This window comes from Battus philenor, unplaced genomic scaffold (genome assembly GCF_028537555.1).
Source record: "Battus philenor isolate CCGP_79_NKW_IND1 unplaced genomic scaffold, ilBatPhil1.0.hap1 SCAF_15, whole genome shotgun sequence".
Taxonomy (NCBI): Eukaryota; Metazoa; Arthropoda; class Insecta; order Lepidoptera; family Papilionidae; genus Battus; species Battus philenor.
Genome location: NW_027181677.1, coordinates 2,042,660 through 2,063,009, shown reverse-complemented (window position 1 = coordinate 2,063,009; position 20,350 = coordinate 2,042,660). Strand labels below are relative to the sequence as shown.

General features: G+C 33.9%; 1 protein-coding gene across 1 annotated transcript; it reads left to right on the top strand.

The window, feature by feature from the left end:
* The first annotated feature begins 577 nt into the window (after positions 1-577).
* LOC137918912 (zinc finger-containing ubiquitin peptidase 1-like) lies at positions 578-19,558 on the top strand. The gene is made up of 16 exons (XM_068761847.1): positions 578-646; positions 1,083-1,329; positions 2,381-2,712; positions 6,022-6,083; positions 6,939-7,049; positions 8,459-8,782; positions 10,330-10,437; positions 12,011-12,124; positions 12,864-13,038; positions 13,756-13,879; positions 14,247-14,400; positions 14,798-14,889; positions 15,754-15,884; positions 16,691-16,779; positions 18,193-18,330; positions 19,373-19,558. The coding sequence occupies exons 2-16, from the start codon at positions 1,097-1,099 to the stop codon at positions 19,406-19,408; spliced, it is 2,223 nt and encodes a 740-aa protein (XP_068617948.1). The 5' UTR covers positions 578-646; positions 1,083-1,096; the 3' UTR covers positions 19,409-19,558.
* Positions 19,559-20,350: the final 792 nt, after the last annotated feature.

The following is a 20,350-nucleotide window of genomic DNA, read 5'->3' as shown; positions in this document are numbered from 1 at the left end:
ACCTGAACAGCATCGTAAAATATAATTTTGTAATGTCTTACGTATGATATGCATTACAACGCAATCTGTTAAATTCTAAGAACTATTACTAAAAAATGTACGTGACAAGCAATCTTCATAGCCCTCAATAGATGGCAGAATATACACTCTGTAAGTGACAGTTTTATAGACACTGCATTTTTTTATTCATTAAAAGTATTCATTTATAAAATATGTTTAAAAATATATATGAAAGTGTTTATAATTAATTTTTTTGCATATTATTTATATAGTATTATGTTGTGTAGTATATAAGTTTTCTTGGACAAATATAAAAACAAACCTTCTTGTTAAAAAAAAGTTATTACTTTTTTTTAAAGTTTGACATTTATGACATTTAAAATACTTCCGTATGTCCTACATAACTAGCCAGAGGGCGCGACCTGTATCTGTAGTTTCCGCATGCGTAGCAATTCCTTCTTCAATGTCTAAATTTCATGAATGGCGATTCTTTCGCGAGTTGTGATCTTTAGCTGTTTAATGTACAATTTAATGTTAGAAAATGTCATTTATAGTTACCTATAACACAAGTAACAAGCCATTTAGATAGTGTAATAAGAAAAATTCATTTAAATTCCTACAAATATTGACAATAAAAAACAGGAATGTGAGTACATATCGTGTATGTTTATTAAGGTTTTTTCACTTCTAATTGTAGAAATATAATATTATTATTAATATATGTTTATAAATGACTTATATATGTGTGTATTTATTGATATAGTGGAATAATTATTTGCCTAAGAATTCAGATAATGCCGCGTTTTCCTTGAAAACAAAACTGCGGTAAATTTATCGATTTGACACTTCACCCTAATTTGTTGTGAATGGTTACTATGTTAACTCATTAGGTAATATAATCAATTTCATTTTCAATGCAGTTGCGCATTTTATTACTTTTTTATGTATTCAGAGAAATAAAAAAGTTATTCAATCTATTTACATAGTTACGTAATTTTTAAATGTAATAATTTTATGATCACAAATTTTTTGTTCATTTAAATGTTTCTGTAGTTATGAAATAAATAAATTATCTGTTATAGTTTCTTCTATCACCATGTCGAGTAGCCCGTTTCCATATACATGCGAGCTTTGTGGAGCTGAAGGTTTGACTGACGAGGGTATGCGGACCCATACCCTGGAAGCCCACGTAGCCGGACGTCCGGATTGTCCGTTTTGTGATTGCACAGTGCCTCAAACTCAACTCGTTGGTCATGTCCAAAGAGCTCATCTTCATTATTTGACACCGGAAAGAGAGCTGATGGCCTTTATCGACGATCAAAGTCCTAGGTAAGAAAATCTTCATTTATAGGAATAAAAGAGAACTCTTCCCGTTTCCACAAAATTTTAAAATGTAGGTCGAATTGTCTGCATATACAAAAATGACCTTAATAATGCTTTAATTATATTCAAAGTTTATGAAGTAAAGTGTAAGTAACTATAAATATATCGTTTAATCAAAAATATTTTCGTGTAAATCAATTTAAAAAGACATGGTATGACATTTTTTTTTGCGTGAATTTGAAAATGGGCAGAAGCATTTCTTTCTCTAAATAATCGCGATATTTTTTGCTAATGATAACTAGCTGTCCGAATAGAATTTATTGCTAGAAGTTATTGGCCTGTTACATTCCTGTCGAAAAAACTAAATTAATATAACACCATTCTGCCTTCTGCTCTCAGCCTGAACTGTCAAACGCGCAAGAAAAAGTTCAAAGCTAATTGTCAAAAACGTAGTTTTGACAGCCAGTATAGTTATTTAGTTACTTTTTAATTTTTTTTTTTTCCTTGAGAGTATTCTACGAAATAAAAGAAAAGTGATAAGAAAATAATGAAATCGGTTTCAGTTTGTATCGTGACCAAAGGAAGTACGCATTCATTTTATTCAGATGTTAAAAATTGATAATTGCGTATTGTTGTGTTTTATAACTTAAGAGGAACATTGCCATTTATTAACACGTATGCTTTACGGCCCACCAGTGTGATTAGCGTGTACCATTTGGACAGTCTAAATGAGAAACTCGATTATCTTTTATAAATAATATTTACATTCCAAAGTATGTGAAATACGGTTTAAATATACAATAAATAAAAATTAATTAAAAATAAAGGTAACGTTTATCGTCTGGTTTTAGCGATATATCAAAAGATCTGAAAGTTAATGGTTTTTATTAGATTTAAATACCAAGCTGTCCGCGTAGCACTACGTGGCTTGGTTTTAATTGCGTTTTGTTTGATACTCTCAATAAGAGATGGTTTATTGGTGAACCGCAAAGCATATTTGTAAATACTCGATTTTTCACATAGCGTTCAATGTAATAATAATGTATCGTGTTTATAGTTTCGATGAAGATTCAAAAATGACGACAACAGACAGTTGCAGTTATAATACGCCAGGGTCAATCAACGGTTGGCATAGTCCTGATATGTCATCTACGTCATTCCATAACGGCGCCATATCAAAGAATATTAATTACCACAATGGATATCAGGAAAAGGATAATTACCATAAGAGTGAAAAGGACGACGATAGATGCTCACGTTCGCCTAAAAATATTAATCTATGTAATGGATTGAAGAACATTAATATAAGTAATGGCGTTATACCGAAAAAAAATCACAGCCGGGAGAGTTCCAGTGACGGCGAAATTATGAATGGTCACGAAAGGAAAGGTGAGTTGATTGTTTTTATGCACATTCGTATAAAACTCTTATCGTTTAAGGTTATGTGTTTTGGCGCGTAATATTCATAACTGACAGTTGAGAAATGACATTCAACGATAAATTTTCAGTGTTGTCAGTTCTTTTTTATAAAAGTACCAAAAAAATTTTGTCTTTAATAAAATACACAAATTAGGTACAAATCTTTTTAAAATCTTCTCGATTAAAGTACCCAATGATTGAAGACAAATTTCTTTGACCGGTGGTGTCCTACGTGGAGACGTGGTCGGTGATTATGGGCCTTGTAAAAAGGCTGAAGTCAGCCAGAGACCAATCAAGCAAAAATGAGGAGATCCGCAGAACAACAGACATAGCTCGAAGAATTGCTCGTCTTAATCTCCCTGGGCGGGTCATAACGCTCTTGCAACTAAAGGTGATTGGAGACGAGAGGTTGTCAACCAACTCGTAGCCTCCCCACCCCTCCCCACTAAGTGAACTGACAACATAGTTAAGGTTGTACGCGAGCGCATCGTGGCGATATTTCGGAAAGGCCTATAACTTGCAGTGAGCGATGATCGGCTGATATAATTAAAAGTATGATTAAAGAAATGAGTTGATGAGTTTCTGGTCGGTTAATCATCTACCTGGTGATAGCTTAATCACGGACTAACAAAACTGTCCTTTTGTATCATACAAATTTATTTAATTAAAATAGTTGTCGATATCAAAAGTGGAAGTAAATGTCTTCTTGAATAAAGATATTTTGAATTTGAATAACTAAACGTAAACAAGATTCAAATGTTTAATTTGATATCTTAAGGGGTACTAAACATTTTGTTTTAAGATATTTTTTGTGCGCCAAGTTTCTTCTACATATTTAAGTACGTTTATCATTATTTGCACAAAGGATCCTCAATGATCATTTTCAATGCGTTATGTATATGGTGATGGAAAACAAGACAATGACCTGGCCCGGCTCGTACTTGATTATGAGAAGAATTAAAAGGATTAAAAACTTTTGAATACGAAATTTATATTAAATATATATTAAAAATTTAGGCAAGATAGGTAACAATTTGTAATCCGTCATGGCGTCTGGTTAGCCGGCGAGATAGATAGATCAGGACTACCCCTAGCTACACAACCTTAAAAGAGGTTTATACTAAGCCTCCCTCTGACCGGGCCCCTAGAACCCGCAGTATCAGCAAATGCCACTTGGCACTAATATTAGCCGACCTGAATTCTCCATTACAAGATTGTGCTACCTAATTGTGTCATTTTCTTTTTTTTACGTTGCTTAAATGTCAAATTTGACATTAGAATTTTGTTTCTATTTGCCATAGTATCTAACCTTGTGTAGTATAATATAAAAGTAAGCAAAATATTAAATCTGTTTTTAGTTTCGAAGCAGTATTCTTTTGCTCTCCAAAATGAGTTCAAAGACCCTCGTTGTTTATCTTTTAACGCCTTCAACTTTAACATCTCTGACTAAAAATATTTAAATCTTTCCCCCTTCTAAGTAAGACAGTAAGCGTCCTAAAAACGCCTTCACTGATCAGATCCAGGATCCCGTAACCCACTCATTTTATCTCCACCAAAGACACGTAGAATACTGCAAATGCAGTCTACACCATCGCTACTCCACCTATAAATCCACCTTGATTGTGTTGCACCGAAGTTATAGCGCACGTTGGCGGTCTGATAGGTGATCATATCCCTTGTCGAGTCTGGTGGTCGTCGCCATCACCCACAAACGCTCTCATAGAGGGTGGTCAAAGGAAGGGTACTTGTCCCTTTCGATCGATGTCAACCGATAGACTTTGATAGAGCTGGTGGTAGCTTCCTATAGGGACACGAATACCGACATTTTATGTTGACTGACCATTCGAAACTTTTTGTAATAGCATATTTGAATAAAGAATGTTTTGTGAGAAAAGAACCGATATTTAGCCACATTCTTCCGCACATGCAGTAGTAGTTGTGCAACAAAGTGCACCGCCCGCCAGTCCGCTGTACACACAACACAGAGTAAAAGAATGTTTTGATTTTGAAGCTATAGGCCCACCCTGAACATCGCCTCGATTACCAATATTACGCTACCTGTATCCAGCGACTTGCAGCGGCCTGGTCATCGATCCACCTACTGGAAGGTCTACCCACACCACGCTTAATGGTTCGTCATCACCACCAGAGAACCTTTCGGTCTGAATGACCGACGGTTGCACGATGTGCTTCGCCCATCGACACTTAAGTCGAGAAATTCTTGCTAAGTTGGTGATTAGTTCTTCTTCGGTTTACTTCATTTGCAGTCATCGTCTTCACAATCGTCATCTGGGTGAACTTGAGCCTTCTGATAAGGCTTATCGCTTTTAACAATCAACCGTTCCAAACCTGCAGATAGCTACCAGACTAAACAGTTTAATCTGGTGACTATATGAAGCCTCTTACCTGGTTATTTTTTACATCTAGTTGTAATGGAATAGGTGTTTGTCTTCCATCTCTCCTGATGGAAATTGTAGATGAAGACGAAGATGGTACAAGTCCATCCAAAAGGAACCTGTTCACCATACTCTTAAAGACTCCAGAGTTCAACTCGTCAGGAAAAATAGACCGAGGCAGGTCGTTTCAAATCTTGGCGACTCTCACCAAAAACGAGCTGTCAAACTGCTTAATTCGACTTTAGGGTATGTCAACAACGTATGGATGAATCTTTGCCTGCGCCTTTAGTTCGATAAAGGAATGGAGATGGCTCAATCATCAACGGTTATAACTTTTGTAATATATCTAGCGGACCTCAGTTTCGCAAGCTTATGGCACATGAAACTTTTAAGACCCTTTAAGGCTCGAGATCTTTAATTGTAAGGAGATTATCTGTATTCATTTAAATGGAAGACTTGAAGTTCGGTTAGCAATAGGACGATAAAATTAAAGGCTCCAGCTACAACCACAAGGCTGCCAGAACGGACTTTATAAAAATCCATCAATCAATTATAAATCACTTTAGATATCTCCTAAGATATTTACTTATAGTTTTGTTTAAATTTATTTTCTTTTTTATTAATTGTAATGTCAATTAATATTTTACTGATGTCTTAAGCGTGTTATATTAATATTATCTATAAGATTGATTTCGAAATAATATTATGTACTTAGATATTATTTTTCTTTTTCTTCTTTTATGATATCTTGTTTAAACTACCTTCATTAATTGATGAGAATGCCTTACGGCTTTAAGTTCGCAGTTATACATAAATTATATTAAAAGCGCTATATATATAAATAAATACATAATTGGAATTTGACTCAAAACAAAACTTCCAGGTGTGCATTCCAGTCCCAGCCATAACACTGATAACTACGAAGGTTCTCCGAATAAAAATAAGGTAATAAAACATATCATTCTCTATGAAGTTTGTATTATTGTATATAATACAAAATTCCATCCGCAGTCTCGCCGAGCGCATTCCCAATGCGCTGTTCAAGAGGCTATGTGATGCTATAACGAATATCTAAAGAGATGTTATATACTCTTTTTAAATGTATGAAATAATAATTCAGGATCATTGACAAGGAAGTTGAAGTTAGCTGGATAGTTGGCAGCGTGGCCTTAAGGTTGAGGGACTGCAAATCAACAAGTGCAGCGGTAGAGCTTCCATCTACAAGATGGACACATAGCCTCGTTAAAGTCCTCAGAAAGCCCTGGATGCAGACCACTTCTATCCAGTCTTATTGGATGTACATATCCTCTAAATCTATGCCCAGTAGAGGACGTCGTACCACTGAAATAATGATGAATCTTAGATAGAATATTAGGAGCTGAAATTTTCTTATGTTTTGTTTAGGAAATGATCCTGCGACTTGCGACCTAGGTCACATCGTATTTAACCACTAGAATACATCTGTTTCTTTATTACAGCATTAATTTATTGCTATATAACGTTTTTCATAAAAGCAGTAGTGAACATTAGTACATGTTTTTTACGTAAACTGGTAGGTTTAAACCAATAAAGTCACGGCGTTTGATGACAGACCTTGTACTGGAAGACTTTGGCTGCAGGCCGATACCAACAGGTCCTATTTTAAATCTATGAAGTAGGTCTATATCTGGCAGTGCACGTGACTGAAATGATGATAAAATCAAAAATAGGTTTTATTTATTTTAGAGCAGCAGATAAAAAAACACGCAATGAATAGTATCTTGCAATTAAAGAAAATATTTGTCATTTTTTTAATTTTAGTTGTCTATGGCAAGCGCGGGCCAAGGATCCCCGCTGCGGTCTCAACTAGCGCTTAAGTTGAAGGCTAACACTCCGAAAAAATCGCCACCAACACCGAGTCCAACAGTTCAGGTATTGTATGTTTGTTATAATTAAAAAAAGCAAAGAAACATACGGACAGTCAATTGACTTTCGGTGTAGCATCTTTTTAATCACGACATTAATTAATCACGTTTTGATTCTTTCTCTTTATTTAAAAATTTTATAACCAAAATGCTAAGTCGTTTAAATTAAAAACATTATGGGTTTATCACCGAAAGAGTGTTGTATTTTGTTTTTTAATCAACAGAATCGTATTAGCGATGGCGCCAAAGCGAACATGCTAGATTCTTTAAATTAAAATCTTGTTTTGGGCATTTTTCTCTGATATTTACATTGTAATGAATACACATTAACTTATATTTACATTAAGCTAGAGAAATAAGTAACTTCGTTATGTATAATTCTAAACTATGAAAAGATAATATCGCTACTAATAATAATTTTTGATTAATAATAACTAAAATTTTAATTAATGAGTATAAATTACAAACAAATATATAATTTTCAAAGATATTTCATTATTATTCTTTCTTTAGAAAAGAGAAATCTAAAGAGATTATAGAAAATATACCAATGACTAAAAAACGCACTTCGTTTCGGCGTGAGTGAGTTTGTGCATTTGCATGCATCCATGCGTCTGAGTGGGCGCATACGTGCAAGTGTGGAGTTACACTTGTAGATTTGCATTGCCTTTTAAATTGTATTGTTGCGAAAATAAAGTATTTTAAATATTTCTTAGAAATTAGGATTATTGAGGGTAAGATCAATTCGTCAACGTTCATGAACGTTCTTAAATGATGGAGGCGGGTTCATAAAGTTATTACCAGATAAATTAGGTAAATGGATTTAGCAAATTCAATTCGTCGTCGCATTCGCACAGATATCTGTCTCGCTCACCCATTCACATCCCGATACTTTTTAGTTACAAAAAACGTTTTCTGTTATAAGGCTACAATTCAGTTATAAGTGAATATCCAGTTTGTAGAAATGAATTTTGAAATAAATAGATGTATTGTTGTATCGGATTATATATATTTCCAAACATATATAAATTATTTTTATTTATGAATACTTTTGTTCGAAAATTTTAATGCAGTTCCCCCAAAAGATATATTTATTGTAATATATACACACGAAAATTAAGTAATTTAAGCTTCTTAATGTTTTCGAATTATCTGAGTTTGTAAATGCAATAAACGCAATAGCAAAATAAACAATATATATAAAAAAGATAATTTAATTTTATTAATTCATCCAACGGAATAGTTTTATTATTGACATATTAAGTAATAGTTTATTTAGGATGACAACACAGAATCATACTGTCAAAACTCGTTTATGTCAAATTTCGATATCAAAATTCAAATTTAAATTATGGCAGACGATATAGCGCGAAATAGAAACAAAGGATAAATTACCGGTTATTTTACAAATTACAGTGTCTGTTATGCGATTTCACATCAACTTGCCCGAGGAAATTGGAGGAACACATAAACAGGGCTCACTTCGACCTCACATCACCCTCCGTTCTTTCAAATGCGAATGCCAACGCAAATGTAACAGAAAATATTACCGTGGGATTAAGCAATGCTACTCTGACCTTGGACAACCCCACGTTGGCTTTGAGCGCGATGGCGATGTCTCCCGGACCACACTCCTCGTCGTTTCAATGCCCAATATGCGAGAGGGAGTTTGCCAGCGGGCCAGAAGTTGAAGTGCATGTTAACGTCGAACACAGAGATATATTGAGCCCACAGAAATCCGTAAGTACATTAATTAATTCAAATTTAATTCCATTATTATATTGTAAGTGATAATGTACTTGAATATGTATAAAATATATAAACGAAAATCATACATTTGCAAATGACAATCCATTTTAAAAAATAATTCAAATTTAAATTATCTGTAATCAATTAGATTTCAGAGCTTAAATTAAAAAAGGAGGTATGTTGTGGAACTTTATTACATAGAAGGATTTGTTACAGTTTTTGAAGAGAGTTATTAGACCAAAAAAACGATGTGTATTTTTTATTTCACTATTTTTGTATTACATATTTAAACTTTAGCACATAATTAAAATTTGTATTAATGCCATCCACCATTTCATGTTCAAAAACATACTTTATGTGTAGACACAGTTAGAGTGTATATACATATTTATTAATTTTATACTGAACCACCAATAGTGGTTAATATCATTAATTTATACTAACAGTTATGAATTTATAGTAATTAATATTATACCAGTTATTATAGACAGTCATGAAGATCTTCCATTTATTATTACTTTTTATTTAATGTTACTCTCAAAATTAGAATAGGACAAAAAATCTAATTAAAAACAAAAAAAAACAAATACAATCAAGGAATAAACAAAAAGCATTTAGCTTGCATTGAATTGAATACAAAAAGATTTAAAAATCAGATGTTCATTTATATATTTTATTTATTTTTAACCTTATATTATACATTTATATTACAGAGTTTATGAAATTTACATGATTATTTTTGTATCACTCTTTATGTTTGTATGCCTTTGGGCAAGGGAGTCCCTCATTTTCATCCACTTATTGTCCATTGTTATTCTTATTGTTATCCTTCCAATGCTGGAGCTGTCTACCTCTTTACATTTTAAAACTTTTTAAGTACTATGTTAGGATATTGCACCTTTTTTAGGTCTTCTTGTTTATGTTCTGTTGATTTCCACTTTGTTTGATTTTGTCTCCCATCAATTGTTTGAATAAAACAACTTATTCCTTAACGGCTCTAAAATGTGGCTTTTGTAATCATATCTTGATTGGTTAAAATAAAAACATGTAATTGTAAGAGATGTCTTTAAGTAAAAGTTTGTCGAACATATAAGAAACTTTTGTTGCTAATCAATTTGGTTTCTGATTCTCTTCTGGCCTGTTTCTATGCTGATTTGTTCTTTGCCTCTCTTGCTTCTTTTTGGCTTCTTTATTTTGCCTCTATATCTAAATATTTTGCATAGTACAAGTAATGGGTGAGTGAACCCGCACAGGTCTGCATGTGGTATGTATTGTGCGAGCGTGACAGCACTAGGGATTAATGTTTGTCATACTCTTGGTTGATTGGGTAACCCCAAGTATATTTAAAGACCACCGTTGACTTCCAAATTCAGTTTTTTATTTATATTTTCTCTGAAAAATTGGTTTCTACCCCTTTGAAAATTAATTTACCAAATTAATGATCTCATTTAGTTTTCAGCTTGTATCATAATATTAGTGATGAGCAAATATGTTTTTTAATGAGGCAAACTTGTGAAATGATTTTTAATTTTTTATAGGAACAACTAGACAATGCATCATGCGATGATGTAGTGATGATGGAAGAAAGTCCTGTCAGCAACTGTCCAGTGTGTTGTCAACCGTTGCCACTCTCTGAACATGAATTGGTGAGTTGACCATTGTCACCTTTGAAATATTGTCTAATGTGTTGAATTGCTTGAATTGATCATGGTTAAAATACTAATTCATTGAGTTAAAAAGAATTTTCTACAATTATTTAATATACACTTACCTTATGAATTTTAAATGTGCCATTACACACACTTTTGAATTGTCAATTATTATTAACATATAAAAAGTTAGTCTGTCTGTGGGGAAGCTCGGAATCCTGATCTGCTAAGAAGCTCTGGCCCGAAACACTACAGTTGCTCTTTTAAATGAAATTTAACAATGTTTATTGTATATGTTACAATTTCACCTTTGCACACATTCCGATAAAAAAAAACTTTTAAATGAATAATAAGTTTTTATTATGATCACATTGAAAGATCATCACTGTGACCGATTTTGTGCTGACTTTAACTATGTCCTTGATCCATGTAGTAGGGGTCTACCCACGCCTTGTCCACAGACTCCCAGTTTAGCACCTTACAGCACCAATAACCGGTTTCATGAGCAATGTGCCTCCCCACTGCCACTTTAAATGGGCAAATCTTGAAGCTACTTCAGTGAATTTGTGGACGTCTGTGGATCTCCTCACTTCAGATTCGATTGCTACCACCACGTTTTGTATATATAGGCCATTATTGGCAACTCCCTGGACGAAGATCTTAGTCTACAGGCGTTAGCACCACCTGCTTGAAACAATTAGCTGAGAAAAACCAGCTGGAAACTAAACAGATGCTCTTTTTAGATGAAATTTAACAACATTTGAGCTATGTTTTATAATATCAACCTTTCAAATGAGTGAACAACCAAGTCTCATGAATTTAAAATAAGATTTATTTATTAATATACCATTAATTTTATATCTAAAACTTAGAAAAGGAAAGTCTAAGATAATATTTGCTATGAAGGATTTGTGGACAAAATTTATGCTTTGCGAGTTTTTTTTTTCTTTTTCATATAAGTAATTAAATTTTGTCGTATAAAAATACGTTACATTAATTTGTTTAGTATGTTTATAAATTATTATATAACCTTTGAATAAACTAATAAATCTCCTATTGTCATGCAATATGGTCTCTTACAAAATAAAGTTTAGAATGTAGTATGACCAACTGAAAGGAAAGACTGCATCGGAAATGTTCCAGTAGGTACTAAAACCACACTGACCAACATTTTGGAAGAATAGATCTCGATGCAAGATTTTTAGTTCAGAACCAACTTCCTATACTACTTCCTGGAAAATTATGTATGTGTATTATGTAAACATGAAATGTGGAGCCAAAATAAAATAGAATGGCAACAAACAGACAGCAAAATAAAATGTGGATAATAACGAAAGCATAGGGGGGAATAAGCTAGTAATAACTGTAGTGCTTAAATGGAGAAGAGTTACTCAAGATAGGAAAGAAGAAGAATGGAAGCTACTGAGGGTCTTTCAATAGGCACACGGAGCAGAGAATTAACTTGTGACTTTATTCAAGAGCCCCTAAAAGCCACATCTACCACCCAGTTTAAGGGTCTAAATAAAATATAATGTAACAAAATGTTTATATACTTAATATATTTTTGCAGATTCAACACATAGAAGAACATTTTGAGAAAGGAGAGAATGGTTCATCTGGCTTGACAGCAGCTGAAAGAGAAGCTCAGAAGAATCGAGAAGAACATGAGTTCCAGTTACTACGAGTAAGAATTTTATAATAAATCACATTACTCTTCATGTTTTTTTATTGTTTATCTTCTTAATCCTTTCCTCATAAGGGGTTGTTTATGTAAGTCTCCGCTACTATTATTCTGCAGGCTTTTTTGTTTTCTGAACGCTTAAGGACCCATGCATTATGATGTTGCATGTCCTCTAGTTTTTTTTTTTGAGGAAAGTGTTGAAATTGGCGCCATTGCCTCCCTGATGGGAAATAAAGCCACGAATTAAATACAATACAAGAATTATTAATAAGAATAAGTATTTAGATATAAGGTCGGGAAATAAAAAGAAATCTAAATTTAACTTCCCAAACGGTTAATGGGCAGAGAATGCCGTCGGCATTATGTTAGCCGTTATCCAAAAAATGTTTGTTTTTAAATAAATAAAAGTAAGAGCATTAAAAAAATGTCATGAATGTAAGAAGATGTAGTAACAGAAATTGGGAAGGACTAGATAGGAGAAGGGAAACAAAAAAATAAAAATGAATTGTTTATAATAGTAAACTATCAGTCCTAAAAATTATAGCGGGACCGAGAGGAAAAAAAACTTATGGTGTGGTTCCAAAGACATTGTGATGGTGATATATATATATATATACATATACATATATATACATATATAGGTTTGATGATATAGTGATATAGGTACAAATTCACGTGATGCGTATGTGTGCTGTCTTTATAACAACTGTACACAAGTCTGAACACCAAAAATTACTTTCAGGCACAGTATGGTATGGAGGAGGAAGATGAAGAAGGCTACACGAACCGCGCTACCAACAGCTTGAAGCGAGCTGTGTATAGTGGAGCCCTGTCTGTGGCAGGGTATTACGAACGCAGCGTGGGGCTCCGACGGGCCTCCGCAACCGGCAGAGACACTGGTTCATCAAGGACAAACGGTAAGTACAATCAATTGACTTGAGTTAATTCAATATAAAACAAATACTAACTGTAAAAAATAGTGTTAATAGAAACTTATATTTTAATTTTGACTAGTGCTTTATAATAAAACATGTATAAATTTAAATTATTGATATATTTCTTGACATTTCTTCTCTAGTACTACCTTTCCTATTTAGGAAGAAATTTTATTGGTCCTTTGATTATTGCCCCAACGGAAATTGACTGAGCTATAAACACATTTATGTGGAGCTAGAGTTGGCTTACGTCGTTTCTATATTTACATGCATATATGAACAAACTTTGTTTGGGTTTTCGACTATAATATTACTACTCTTAATTGAACAGCATTAAGTCTTTAAACATTACAAGCCTGTGAAAATAGGTTAATTTTAGGCTTTTTCCTTTTTTTTTATAATATTTGGGGGACTGAAAAGTAATGTCGCTTTCTTAAATTAAATTCACACGACTACATTTTTAACAAGTTTTTATTTTCAATCAACAATATATTTACCTTCCTTATGAACAACCTTTTGCCATCTAGTATTCAAATTCTCGATTTTGGTGCGGTGACAAATCAATTGGTTTTTATGGAAAATATGTCATCAGCACAGTTACACAACTTGCCAAAAAAAAAAGTGTGCAAAATATAAAGTCAAGTTTTCAATTTACATAAACTTGTAAAAAAAAGTCTTTAATTGCAAATATGTTTTCAGGGATTCTCGAGAGGATAGCTCAATTGAATGCACAAAATCCAAGCATTGCTAAGACCTACCTGTGTAGTGCAGTGGACCACTATGCAAGTACTTATGGAGACAGAGGCTGGGGCTGCGGTTACAGGTGAGAAAGGCTGTTTGTCCTACTGTAATTCACAAGGTCACCTGTGTGCGTGAAGGCTTCTATGCTATGCAGCCAGTTCATAGTCTCCGCTTTAGAACCTTAAAGCCCCACTGGCCATCTGTTCATATATAATAAGTTATAAATGGTAATGCAACTATGGTTGGACGTGAGCAGCCCAAGATTGGATATTGTAATGACCTATGTCTTGTAGTGAGCTTCTACTAGCTGACATGATGATGAACCGCAGCATTGATATAGATAGATGTTATCACTAAATATCAGGTGATTGTGTTCATCTTGTCACAAAAATATGTGTCAATAGCATATATATGTATTTATAGTAATAATTGTCGTGACGTTGTGTCAGGAACATGCAGATGCTGCTGTCGTCGCTGGTGCGGCACCCGCAGTACGCGCGACTGCTGGGCGGCGTGGCGGAGCGCGACTGCGACTGCGTGCCATCCATCCCACGCCTGCAGCTGCTCGTCGAGCGCGCCTGGCAGCTGGGCTTCGACACACAGGTGACGCAGGAACCCTTATATATTTAATGGAATCAGGCGTTACCTTGCAGAAGTCCATCCTAAGTAAGAAAAGGACCACTTCCGCACATGCAGTGGTAGTAGTGCAACAAAGTGCACCGCCCGCCAGCCCGCTGATAAATGCGTATGCAGCAAACAATGCGAATTACACAACCGCCACCGTCAAGTCACTCAACACGTGTTTCTCCTCTCCACGGGGCATCTTCAGGAGTTATGTTACACCGATTAGTGCCAAACCCTTATAATCTAGCACTTCCCACAGAGTTCAGAGTCCTGAGGGAGAAATTTATTTTTTAATTATTTGATGTATCTTTACTATACCTGTTGTCGTTGTAAATTTGACATATTTATTTAAATAAATAAATTGATTTCTTTCTAGGGGTCCGAGCAATTGGGCAGCAAGTTACACAACACTCGCAAGTGGATAGGCGCCTGTGAAGTTGTCACCGTACTCTCATCTCTGAGGATAAAGTGAGACAAACTTATTTGTATTTTAATATTTACAACATTATAATAAATCGATAAACAAGTTTTTGTTATATTTTTGACACTAATACAATGTTATAGAATACAATGCAGTAAAAATTTTATGTAACATAATTAGTAATTTTACCAATTTTTTAAATTTAAATCACACAGACACACATATGTATATATATATATATATATATATATATATATATATACATATATATATATATATACATATATAGACAGGTCAGAAATTTTCAAGTTTTCTTAACTTAAGGCTATGCAAAATTTTGATACCAGAGATTACACAATTGATATATCTTCTGTACCTTTTAATATAAGAAAATATTAATAAATAAAAAAGGCATAGTTACGAAATAATATTAAGAACTACAAAAAAAGTTGACAGTTTTTATGGTCAAACGAAGATTCTTGTAGGTGATCAGTGGTAGTCCAGCGGTAGAGGACTGAGACTTGCAATCATAAGGCGGTTTGATTCCCAGGATAGTCTTATATATAATTCACAATTTATACATTAATTATGTAATATTACCACTGCTTACAAACAAGTTTCCAGATGATTGGCAGCAGCATCCTCTGCTTACCATGTTGACATAATGCGGTCGCCAACCCGTCAACCATAGCTATTATGGTATATCCCCCCATATTTGGGGGACGTCGGGGAGGGGTAAGCATTGCAGAGGGAGTCTAAGAACTGAAATGTCGACGATATTTTTAGAATATTAAAAGTTATCAATTATAGATTTTATGATATACAGTTAGTATACTTATAAACCATTTCAATAACATATCACATTTCTATTTTCTCATTGCCTCCTGGTAATGGTGATGATGATTTTTCAGGTGTCAGCTGATAGATTTCCACAAACCCACCAGCCCGGACGGTAGCCACCCTGCGCTGTTCGACTGGGTCCTGCGGTACTTCCAGGAGGATCCTAACGGATTCAAACCACCGCTCTATCTTCAGCATCAGGGTAAGACGAGCTGATGAACTGTAAACCCTGACTAGATTAGAAACATTTTTCGAATATATATATAACATATAAGATTGTATGATCTTACCATATACCTGATTTCATTAATATTTTTAAAAGTAAATGAACATTAAAATTACTGTATTCTGAGACAGCCCACATATGAGTAGGTTTCGTAGTCTCTTTCTCGCACAGGTAAATATAGTTATCTGTCTCACAAGTATTTTCCATATGAAGCAGATAGATGCTTGAAGTTCTTAACATATAAAACGACAACATACATAACATACTAACTTGCTATTTGTTTCAATAGTATATTAAATACAGGTTGTAACAAAAATGCTTTACTGTATGTATATCGTTCTAAATCTCCTATTACTGATAATGCTGAAGCAATATATGTTTATATGTTAGTCAATAAAGAATGAAAATGCAATTTAAATAGGTATATCTGATAAGTTGACACAAAAATATGAATTCTCGTTCCTGTAGGACTCGTCGTCATCGTTTTAACAGTAACATGCCCACTGCTGAACACGGACCTACCCCAGAGACTGCCTACTTAGTTATAAGTCAGTTCATATGTACTGAAAATAAGACGCATATTTTATAGATTTTACTACACTGGGTTTCAAAGTGAATGTAAGAGGTAAAGAACGAGACCGAAAGAATGAAAGAGCGGTTCTGAACTAATTTACTTGTTTTTTCAATTTACACGGTTCTCTAATAAATATAGAAGGTGTGAATGAGATAGATAATTTCATTTGTTTCATTTATTTATATCGTGTATTTATCATTCGTTCTAGGTCATTCTAGAACAATAATAGGATACGAAAAGCACAAGGACGGTAAAGCGACGCTGCTCGTGCTCGACCCCTCTCATTCGCCTGCACAAGTGGGTATTTCTAGAATATAAATTATTGTACCATCATCAGTATTATAAATGAGCATCAGTTAATTTTTGACAGGGTTCTAATGCATTCATGATTATTATAATTCCCTTCGTAAGGCGTCGGCTGCTAGACATAAGCCTTCCGTATAAATTTCCAATAGAACGTTTTTCAAGCATCCTGTATTTAGCGTCTTCCGACCTAGCGTAACCACTGCCACTTCAAAGCAGAATTGGTCATTTCAAATTTAGTTAGAAAGGGTGGAGTGTGATCGGTAAAGGCGAAAGCCATTATAAGGTTGCCCCCTAAACCTGGTACGCGGGTCGTCAGCCCCGAGAACTGTATCTAACGCCTTTCTCTACAACGCGAGCAAAAGAGTAAAACATCAGTTTTGTAGAGCGTTGTCTTTATTGCACACACCGCATATATATAAAGTAGTTAAAACCTAATATGTTTATAACAGATTAATATTTGTCATTCCAAATCAAATGCCGATCACTATAAAGTTTTATACCATTTAGTCTTCTAGCCTGTAATACTAGTGACATAATGAATTTGACCAATTAAATTGGAAAGCCGTGTTCACATTAACCATACTTTCACAACCCTATTAGGTAAGGCTCTATGAACTTATGGATATTTCCCGCCATGCAAACACCCTGTATCAGCACTACTTATAATTTTATTGTTAATTTTATTACAAAATTTAATGTAATGTACAAGTTCGTTTACAGATGCTCAAAGATCTGTTACCTCATTTATTTCGAAGATGACAGTAATATATATTTTTTATAAAACTGAATTAGATATCAAAACAAAAATATTCTTTATTCAAATAGGCTGTTACCAAGCACTTTTGAATCAATTTAAAATGTCTACAGTTTTTAGTCCATTTTGTTTTAGTCCCGTATTAGTACGTTTCGTACTTTTTGAGAGCTTTGAAAAGCTTTGGTTACACCATTGTGTGTCTGTTACTTATTAGAAACTTTATAGGTTAGAATATATAGAGATTTGTTACAGTTATGAAAACTTTTAAGGGGTTTATGTAAATTAATATATGTTGCATCCTATCCAAAATTTAATTGCTTTAGAAATAACAAGTGACTGTAATAACATAGTGAAACAAAATGTTTTGAAAATCCCATTTCAATATTTTAAAATAATTATATTTTATTGTCTGTCCCTGCAGAATTTGTGCTGCCAAAAATTATGTCATATTCCAATAAAGAAAATAATTGAAATATATTTCAGAGTCATCTTTATACAGGATGATTGTAAATAGGTGTCAACGCTTTAAAGCTTTTAACCGATAAATGAGCTACATATTCAACCCTTAAATTTTTTTTTAAACATATAAAATGTATGTTTAGTTAAGACTTCACAGTTAGGTGATGTTTTAAAATTACGAACATATCCAGGTGCGTGCGGTAGTATGTGGAGGCGCGGCGGGGGGCGCGGCTCTAAGGCTTTTACGCCGTGGAGCCTCCGCCCTTCGCGCGCGGCAGTACCAATTGCTGTGCGTCACCGGGCTTCTCAACTCTGACAGAGAGTATGAGGTGAGATCAAGTCATATTCTCTATTACATTCTTTACTATGTAAAAATAGGACCAATATTTAGCCACTTCCGCACATGCAGTGGTAGTCGTGCAACAAGCGCACCGTCCGTCAGCCCGCTGATAAATGCGTATGCGGCAAACAATCCGAATTACACAACCGCCACCGTTAAATCACTCAACACGTGTTTCGCCCCTCCACGGGGCATCTTCAGGAGTTATGTTACACCGATTAGTGCCAAACACAGATTCTGTGGCTAAATAATGGTCCTTTTCTTACTTAGGATGGACTTCCGCATGATAACGCCTGATTCCATTAAATATTCTTTACTATTATTTTTCTAAATGACTTCATGTAGCATGCTTCATAATTATGTTATAAGTTTAGCTTGATAAGGTTGAATTTATTTTAATTATGTTGAAGTATGTTACGTAAGGTGATCGGTCATCGTGGTGATGTTTGGGGTAGACCTATGCCTTGCAGTGACCTTGTATTTCCTGACATGATAGTGAGGATACAAGGTTCTGAAAGTCCTGGACACCAGCGAGCGCAGCGCATTATGTCCACCTCGCAGGTGATGTGGACAGAAGATCTCATTAAAGTCATTTGGAGATGGTTTGATGCATGCTTCCAACCAGTCTTATTTGAAACCTCTGGGAGAGATCTATGTCCAACTATGGACTTCATTTGAAACGACGATGATGGAATTTGCTTAATAGTATTCACTAACTGTATTGTATATTTATATATTGTATAAATATTTAAAGCATTAATATTTGTGATTGCTGTATATTACTGATTTTCGTATGCTATAAGTATAATTAAATCTTATATTAATGTATAAGTTCATCTGAAATTAAATTACCTATCACCCATTATCCATTACTGATAGAGCAAATGTAGAGTATAAGGGATGGAAGAGAGACAATCGTCAAGCCGTCTATTCTTGTATGCTCATGTAGGTTTGGTAATACATAGGTTTTTTTGGTTTATTTATTAAATGTCAATTTTATTTATAATAATGATTTTCGTTCTCTGTCCCAGGCCAGCAAGGTGCTGCAATCGGTGCGCATACCATAGGGAAGGCGCAACGCGTTGCAATATGGACTTTATGTGCATGCAGCTAGAACACTTAATCGAATACGGGTTCAATAGAACGCTCAAAGCTTTGTGTTGCCAGGTTAAATATGTACCCCATTATATCCCTATATGTATCGAAACCAACGTCCTTTGTCGTGAGCAAAGAATATATTTTATCTGTATTTTATATTTCTATAACTATAATTATAAATTATAGATTGTGATTTCTCTAGTGAATTTAAAGCTTTATTATTCTATTTTCAAACTCTTCTGTTCTCTACTTAATCATGTTATTCTTCTTTAAATAGTATTCTAGTTAAGTTACATTTTAAAAGGATCAAAATATATGCTATATATGTTGCATATATAAGTATATGTTCCTTGTGTGTTCATAATAGTTGGAGAAATTTTTGGTAATTTAATCGTGACGTCATAACGTGGATATACTTTTTTATTTTTTTCAGACTTCTCGAATCTTGTAATGACGTAATTATATAAAATGTAAATTATATTAAATTTTTAATTCTAATTCATTGTGCGATTTGGATCGTTTTAGTGTAATCATGTTAACTTATTTTATGTTACACATACATATACTACAAATGGTTGCAATTATTTTATATTTTAATCGCAGTTTTCATATCGATTTTCAATGTAATCGATATAAGTACTAGAGATAAGAATAGGTGTCAACTGGCTTTGAATTTCTATTTTTAAATTCAAAAATCTCGAAGGCATGTCCATAAAATATCTCCGCATTATATACCTACAAAAATTGTTATTATTGTCACATTTGCAAAGCACGTTGGAATCGATAAGTCAAATAATATTGTATTAATCCTCACAAAAATCACTTTTCACCAATTATTTTGTCAATTTACATATAATTTAGTCAATTCGAACACGTGATTTTACGTGAACGCTAACACTGTTCCGTTTGAA

What these genes read in the sequence shown, in the direction of transcription:
- LOC137918912 (XM_068761847.1), top strand. Translation starts at nt 1,097, where the DNA reads ATGTCGAGTAGCCCGTTTCCATATACATGCGAGCTTTGTGGAGCTGAA. An exon ending in TATTGAGCCCACAGAAATCC is followed by an intron (nt 8,783 to 10,329) that starts GTAAGTACATTA and finishes AATTTTTTATAG; the next exon opens with GAACAACTAGACAATGCATC. An exon ending in AGCTGGGCTTCGACACACAG is followed by an intron (nt 14,401 to 14,797) that starts GTGACGCAGGAA and finishes ATTTCTTTCTAG; the next exon opens with GGGTCCGAGCAATTGGGCAG.